The 7886-nt window shown below is 51.9% G+C and overlaps 2 protein-coding genes across 3 annotated transcripts in view; one reads left to right on the top strand and one right to left on the bottom strand.

Moving 5' to 3' along the window:
* The window catches only part of LOC102374202 (folate receptor alpha-like), a 5720-nt gene extending 2822 nt beyond the window's left edge, over positions 1 to 2898 (bottom strand). The window contains exons 1-4 of one of the 2 annotated variants that reach the window (XM_006037934.1): positions 2801 to 2894; positions 2285 to 2351; positions 974 to 1115; positions 258 to 446 (exon numbers count right to left, since the gene is read on the bottom strand). In XM_006037934.1, the coding sequence (XP_006037996.1) occupies positions 258 to 446; positions 974 to 1115; positions 2285 to 2298 (345 nt within the window). In that variant the 5' untranslated portion in view covers positions 2299 to 2351; positions 2801 to 2894. Of the gene's footprint in view, positions 1 to 257; positions 447 to 973; positions 1116 to 2284; positions 2352 to 2800 lie in introns of both variants that reach the window. The other variant, XM_014526928.1, reaches the window with a different exon arrangement.
* Positions 2899 to 3798: 900 nt separating this feature from the next.
* LOC102376842 (olfactory receptor 51Q1-like) lies at positions 3799 to 5962 on the top strand. The gene is made up of 2 exons (XM_014526923.1): positions 3799 to 3813; positions 4988 to 5962. The coding sequence occupies exons 1-2, from the start codon at positions 3799 to 3801 to the stop codon at positions 5960 to 5962; spliced, it is 990 nt and encodes a 329-aa protein (XP_014382409.1).
* Positions 5963 to 7886: the final 1924 nt, after the last annotated feature.

Here is a 7886-nt window from a genome sequence, read left to right as displayed (position 1 = left end):
GCCCCACCCTGCCAATAGCCAGGAGGACTGGAAGGCAGACAGACCTCCCTAGATAAAACAGATATTGGCATCAGATGAGAAAAGGCAGGAATTGAACCCAACACCTTTGGCACTGGCAACATTAACTCCTCCTATCGAGGACAAGAAGCCACCCATCTAGCTGGGACCAAGGGAATCAGTCACGGGGCTGTCACTAGGGGAAACCCCAAGCACAAGCATCAGGGTTATAATCTCATGATCAAGGGAGTAGCACCCACCTTGACGATCCAGGGCCCCAGATTGGGGGAGCACTCGTAGAGGCAGGTGTCCTGGATGAAGTGGCGCTTGCACTTGCGTGGCATCACCCCACAGTGGTTCCAGTTGAAGCGGTACAGGTAGGACTGGTCCTGGTGAGCCTCTGTACTGGTGTTGCCAGTGCAGCAGGCATTGGCCTTCCAGGGGGTGCACTACAACCAAGCCAAGGATGGGTGACCTCAAGCAGCTGCAAGTTCACCAGTGACACCACCACCTACTATTGCTGGGGGCTGTGGCAGGTCTCCCACACAGCAGTGGTGGGACTCCATAGCAGTGGTGGTTTCAGGATCTCCAGGAGCTGGGCTCATGCGCCAGAGGCTCCATGGATTGGGGGTAAGGCAAGCTGCCCAGGGAACAGGGGTGCAATAAAAAGTTACTTGTGTTTGCTTTTATCTTGAACTGAAAGATATGGTCTGGGGCCCCTGGAATATTAGTAAAAACTTCTAGATTCTCTTTAACCAGAGAAAAATATTGCGGTGCATTGCATCAGCACATACAAGATCTGCACCCCCTTTTCAAAATGCTAAGTCTGTCCACGTTCACGTCCATGCAAAGCACCAGACTCCAGCATCAGGGCCAAGCCCATTCAAGTCTGGGTGATTTTGTGGTTCTTCCCCTGCTGCTGCCATGGGAGAGTCAGGCTAATGGGTCAGGGTCAAGGTCACGGTCACTCCCTCACCTGACCATGCAGCTCCCCTTCCGGGCCCGGCTTGGCCTTGTGGTGCTTGGCATCCATGCAGATGTTCAGCAATGATGCCCCACCAGGGCTGGTGATGCAGGCTGCCCAGAGCCCCAGCAGGACCCACCGCGCTGCCATCTCTCTGCAAACAGGACAAGGTGGGGTTGGGAGAGAGGACAGGAGAGCAGCTGCAGAGAAGGGGCTGGTCTGCCTGCATTTGAATGGGTGCAGTCGTGCCAAGGGCTCCCAGCACATGGGGGACATCAGTGCTGATGTGTCTGGTCCTTTAGAGATCCATAAGGCACCTCAGTGCTTTAAACTCCCCAACATAGGCTTCCTGCTCACTTCAGGGGCATTGGCTCAGGATGGGGACTGGGCTATGCCAATGCTTCTGCTGGGACTTAAATCTGCAGGATCCTGGCTAGAGGGTCTTGCCCCATCACTCAGGGTCAGACTGATGCTGCATTGGAGTCAGGAAGGAGTATTTCTCTTGGGTCAGATTAGTAGGGACCAGAGGTCACAGCCACTTCCTGTAATCTCTTGAGCATCTGTTAACCTTGCATGGCAGCAGGACATTATCTGTGGTGGATCCCTTGCTTTACCCGAGGCAGAATTGGGCGTTGCTTCTTGTGATTGTATTGGGGATGATTGTGTAGTTGCCAAGAGGTCGGACAATGGGTTTGTCTGGGACGGTTTGGATCCTGCATCATGCAGGGGTTGGACTAGATGCCCCTTCCAGCCCTGCTTTAGGATGCATTAGCAGCTCCCCACACTCTCTGGATGAGCTGGTCTCCAGCACACGCTGAGCTCCTCTCCATCCTCCCCAGCATCGCCCAACTACTCACACTGGCTTATCCAGGGACACAAAGCTGAATATTGCTGCAGGGCACCCCCAGACTCTAGCCTGAGGAGCCAGGTTGAGCTGGGCTTGGCCAGGAAGCCAATGGCTCAGACATCACTGGGTCTAACAGAGCTCCCAGCAGCACCGTGCAGAGATGACCACCCCCAGCCTCAGCTCCCACCACCCAGGGAGGGATCCAGCTAGAGCAAGGAGTCCTAGAAGCCTGTCCAAGCCCAGGCCCTTCATCACCACCATGCAAACCAGAGCTGGGAGGGAGCTGCAGGTGCCCCTGGGAGCCAGCAATGAAGTCACTGCACCTTCCCCTTCTTGCAGGAGGACAACTGCCTTTCTCCCCCAGCGCAGAGGAGCAGGCTGTGGGGTCTCTCAAGCAACATCCTCCCACCACCAGCCTCCAGGCTGCCCCACAGAAGTGTAGGGCAGCCCCATCACCCCCTTCCAGCCAGCTTTACCTGCTTATTCTCATCCTTTTTTCAGAGAAGGCCCCTATGCCTTTGCAGGGGTGTTCCAGAGCAGGACCTTGGGTGCCCAGGACAACTCATTTCAGGCCAAGATGGAAGAGAGGAAAAGAGTCCCAGACAGCTCTGGGCTTGGACCCCCAGGCACTCAGGGCTGCAGTTCCTGTGCACTTTGTACTTGGAAAACAGCAAGGAGCAGCAGCGCTGTTTTAACCTCCCCCTCCTTCCCCCTATTTTTCTACCCCCTTTAAAACAGCTGCTGTTAGCAGCTGCCCCTTTTAGTGGGGGAAGCCAGGTCCTCACACTGCAAGGTGTTGCTTTCTCAGGTACAGAAAAGCCCAACACTCCTGGTCCTACCCATGAAGTAGCCTCCCTACAGACACATGGAAATGGCATGGCTTACATTGCACATTCACACCCCATGCAGAACAAAAAACAGTGACAAACTCACACCAAGATGCATCTAAACACTACCACCAGCCAACCCAGATGACAGCAAGGGGCATTTACCTGGGCCAGAGGCTTCCTGCAAAGTTGAGAAAGCTTCAAGAGAAGAGACAGCCCCACACAGCAAGCACAACTCAGCTCTACTGAGACAGCTTTTCTTATCCCAGCTGTCACCACTTTTAAGCAACTGTGGTGCAGTTGCTCATTACATTAATGAGACTTAATTGCAATCAGCCCTTTCTTCTCTTAAAGAGACAGTGCCAGGGACAGATGAACTGCTCTAGGGGTGGCGGGACCAGCAAAGGACTTGGGCATCTTCCGTAGGTTTTAGATTGAATTGAAACCTCTCTGTCCAAAACCATGATCCCAAAAGCCTCTCCCCCAGCTCCTTCCTAACTCTGGAGGCAGCTGGACTCCAGGGGCCATATTCCCAAGGGTGTTAGGGACTACAAGGCTGTCCCTTGGTCTACTTCAGCATCCCCCACCAAGATGCTTCAGCATAGGAGAAGTCCCAGGCGCCCCAGGGCCCAGCAGACAGCTGACCTACTCATCTTGAGTCCCACTCCCCTGCATGCCCACTTGCAGACGGGGTGCCCTGGGCGGAGCGTGCCCCACCAAAGGGGACCCCCCCCCCATTCAGTCTGCTCTGAGTCCACCCAAGGGAAGAAGAGCATCAGGGCGCTCTGCACCCACCTACTGTTAGAGCCGCTGCCCTCAGGCTTGATGTTCGCAGGCTAAAATGGGTGCAGGGCTGTGCAAAGGCTTCCCCCTCCCACAGGGAGCAAGGGTCCAGGGTTGAACCTGCAGCCAACTCATGGAGCCACACGGCCCCTGCCTTGCGCTCTTCCTCCTGCCCCCTCATCTCCCTCTCCGGGCTGCCCGGGGAGGGGGCAGCTTCAGAAGAAAGCTTTGAGGAAACCTTTGGCATTTAAAAGCAACCCAAGATCTACCATGCGCTGACAACACTCCTCCCCCTGCCCCCCAGCAGGTAGGTCTGTGGGGAGGGAAGTTGCAGGGCGGGGGGCAGATCAAATCCAAGGGAGAAAAAATTATTTGGGGGCATGCCTCTCCAGCGGGTAAGTCCCACCCAGCCAGGGCCCCGCTCAACTTACCCCTGCTCCTGCCTCTCTGTCCCTCGCCGTGGGGGCCTCGATCTACCCCCTGCCCCTCCCCTCCCTTACGGACTGACCTGCTGGGCTGGGGCACACGCATGCATGAACACGGGCACTCAGCCCCCCCCACCCCAGCCTCCGATTGGCTCCAGGAGGCTCTGTGATCTACCGGTGGATCGAGATCCACTGGTTGGTGACCATTGCTATAGGTACAATGATTAATACATCTATGCACAACCCATTTGGAGTTATGTTAATGGAGGGATGATCATGAAGACCTTCCTCCTTCAGCTAAGTGAAGAATTAATGCTAAATACTTTACTGCTGTTTGTTTGGGATGGGCTCTGAGGTTAGCAGCTAGGTTTGGGCTCTGGACAACGCATGCTACTCCTTATGGTAATGGCTCCACTTGGTTTGGTGGTGCAGTCAAACAGCAAGACCCTGGACTCTGGCCTTGCTGGCCTGTCTCTCTACAAGGTTTGTAATGGAGGATGTCTACAAGATGGAGACCCTTGTGCCAAGACCTCTCATGGGTTTGTTGCACCAAGAGAGCAGGGAAGAGGTTGGGGTTAGCTGCTACAGCAGCCTGCCTAGCTGCTCCCCCCTTGGCTGGAACTGGGAGAGACCTCTGATAGCAGGGCCTGGGGTGCAGTTAGAGCGAGCTATTTAATACATGTTAGTTTTTCCCAAAGGCTGTGTGTGTGCCCTTTTTTCCCCTTGAATAAACCTGGCCACAGCTCACTATGGCTTGTGTGTGGGCACCCATGTTCACTTTGCAACACCCGGTGGGAAGTTGTTTTCCCAGGTGTCTGGGTGGGGACTTGACCCAAGGCAGCACATTTGTGTAACCCCCCTGAATTTGAACCTGGAGCTTGGTATTGCTAAGCAGGAGGGTTACATATGCACACTGTATACACGTGTGTGTGTGGTGGGGGGGTGCATGCATGCATGTCCACTAGTCAGCCCTGTTTGCATACATGTGTTTGCATGTATCAACATGTTCATGTGTATGTTTGCATGTGTGCCAGGTGCACGGGACCGCTGGCAGGACAGAGAGAGTTCCTTTGTGTTGTTCTTGTTCTCTTGACAATATTTGACTGGTCAATTGACTGGCTACATAACCCTTGGATGTCAAAAGAGCAACACCAACTTCACGTGTTTGACCTTCACCCTGGCAGGTGTCCGAGGGCTGGATGCTGGGCACCTCTGGCAGACCATCCCCTTCTCTTCCATTTACCTCGTGGCCCTTGAAGGGAACTGCACAATTCTCTTCATCATCAAGATGGACCCCAGCTTGCATGAGCCCATGTACTACTTCCTCTCCATGCTGGCTCTCGCTGACCTGGGCTTGTCCCTATGTACGATGCCAACGGTGCTGAGCATCCTCTGGCTGAACTCCAGACAAATCAGTGCTGGTGCCTGCTTCACTCAGTTTTATTTTATTCATACATTTTCCTTCTTGGAGTCCTCGGTGCTGCTGGCCATGGCCTTTGACCGCTACGTGGCCATCTGCCACCCTCTGCGATATGCCTCCATCCTGACCAGCAGCAGAATAGCCAAGATAGGCTTGGCCATTCTGGGCAGATGCGTCTTCATCGTGATGCCTGGTGTCTTTGTGCTCAGAAAGTTACCATTTTGTAGGTCCCATGCACTCTCCCATTCTTACTGTCTGCACCAGGATCTGATGAAGCTGGTGTGTGCAGACATCACGTTCAATATAGTGTATGGATTATCGTTAGCCATCCTCATTTTCATGTTAGACTCGCTGCTAATTTTTGCCTCCTATATCTTGATCTTCAAGACCATCCTGAGCATCGCCTCCCGTGAAGAATGTCTCAAAGCTCTGAACAACTGCTTGTCCCACATCTTTGCAGTCTTAATATTATATATCCCGATGGCTGGTGTATCTATCGTTCACAGGTTTGGCCAACACACATCCCCTGTGGTTCATGTTCTGATGGCAAATGTCTACCTGCTTGTCCCACCGGTGATGAATCCTATCATTTACAGCATCAAAACAAAGCAGATCCGCCAAGGCATCCTCAGACTTTTCTCTCTGCAGAGGACCTATGGTACATGGCCTGAAAGAAGTGTGGTAACACCTCATAGATAAAAGAAGAGTCCGCAGGACACCAGGTCCAGACCAGTTCATCTCTGTGAATGTGCTCCTGAGTTCCTGCTGTTTTACATCGTGGTTATGACTAGTTTAGTGGGTACAGTTCATGCTCAGTGGGTGCATCTACATGTTCATTAATGTGCTTTAGGTAATGTGCATTAAATCTAGTACCTCCTTTATGAGGTACTAGAAAGAGGTACATTAACATATTTTAATGCATGTTAGCTAAAGAGCACATTTTTGTGATGCTTTAAGGTGCATTAAAATAGGCTAATGCATAATAGATTGAATGTGTAGACACGCCCAGTGATTTGTTTCAAGTGCTTCAATGAAGGTTATGCTCATTAGCACTATTTGCATATTTGCCACATAGCCCCTCCCTGTAAATACGGTGAATGCTTTGACCAATATTGTTTATAAATAGTACTTACCCATGAGCTGAGACCTTGCTCCATGAACTGCTCTTCAATAAGCATGAAGAGTGAGTGCAGAAGAGCTCTTGAGATCATCTAATATCACCTGCATTTCACAGGCCATGACATTTGATTCAGTTAATTCTACATTTAAGCCTGGTAACAACACAAGCTCGGGATTTGCTTCTCATTACATCTAAGAACAACCCCTGTGGTTTTTGTTCCCCAGCTGGCAAATTGCTGCAGAGTTACTGCATGTATTGACATTTCAGTATTCACCCAACCCTTTCACCGACCTCTTTATTCTGGGGGCACGGGGAGCTGTTGAGACAGGTTTGGATAGAGAGAGGTTTTCAGTGAGAAATAAATCAAAGTAAAGGAAAGAAACATAATCCGAATTTTGTCTTGTCTTTCAGTCCCAACCTGCCTTCCAACTGGTTTTGCTCCAAAATGCTGATGTTGCTTATTAAGAATGATCCTGTTGTGTTATGCATTGCCTGCTGAGATGGCTGTGTTCACATCTGGTGCCATAGCTGACTGTCGAGGGCACTCACCCTGAAAGGAGGAGATCTGGACTCTCACTGCCCCCATACACAAAGGGGGCTTGTATCTGAATCTGTCTGGCTTCCAGGTTTGGTGCTGTAATCCCCAGGCTGCAACCCTACCCTAGCCTCACTCTGCTGTGCTCCTTTTGAAGCTCATCCACTGGGCAGCCCAGAGTGGGGAAACATGTGGAGTAGAAGAAATAATCCAAGATGGAGAATGTGGGCTTGGTGAAATAGCTGTTGTCCTGACTTCAAAAGAGGTTTTGGTTCTAGCCTGGACCTTGTCCCTGAAGGGAGCAGAGACTTGCCCAATGTCCTGTTTGTAATGTTCTTGGACCAATAGCCATTAAATACAGAGGGCAGGGGATCAGCTTCAACATGAGGGCTGGAAAGTGGCCTTGCCAATCCCTAGTGGAGTGGGGGGTTAAAGACCTGGCAATGGAGAAGTTGGAGGGATTCATCTTCCGAGTCCACATCCATGTGGGTCCCATGAACCAAGCTCTCCTGCTTCACTTAGATACTGGGGCTTAAACATGGCAGGGGTCTTCTAGGTTTGTGCGCTGGTCTATATCTGTGCATGGCCTAGCCAGGTGAAGCCTACTGGGCGCTCTCAGTCTACGTGTGTGCTCTCTGGTGTTCAACTGCAGGGGTAACAGAATTGCAGTCTGTCCATCTATGCCCCCAACACCAGCTCCATGGCTAGAAACCTATCATGCAGGTGCTCAGAGAGCCACGGGTCTGTGTCCTTTGTTTCCTTTTCTGCAGAGTGCAACACCCAACTGGGGCCTCTCACTTCATGAGGGCTTTCTGGAAGTTGCAATGGAATATATTCATGCTAAGGGCATGGCATCTCTATCCTTGGAGTTTTTGAAGACCTGGCTAGACAAAGCCTTGGCTGGGATGATGTAGTTGGGGCTGGTCCTGCTTTGAGCAGGGGGCTGGACTAAATGTGACCACATGAGG

Source organism: Alligator sinensis, unplaced genomic scaffold, assembly GCF_000455745.1.
Source record: "Alligator sinensis unplaced genomic scaffold, ASM45574v1 scaffold1333_1, whole genome shotgun sequence".
Taxonomy (NCBI): Eukaryota; Metazoa; Chordata; order Crocodylia; family Alligatoridae; genus Alligator; species Alligator sinensis.
Note: the sequence above shows the minus strand (reverse complement) of the source record. Positions and strands in the feature narration are given on the sequence as shown.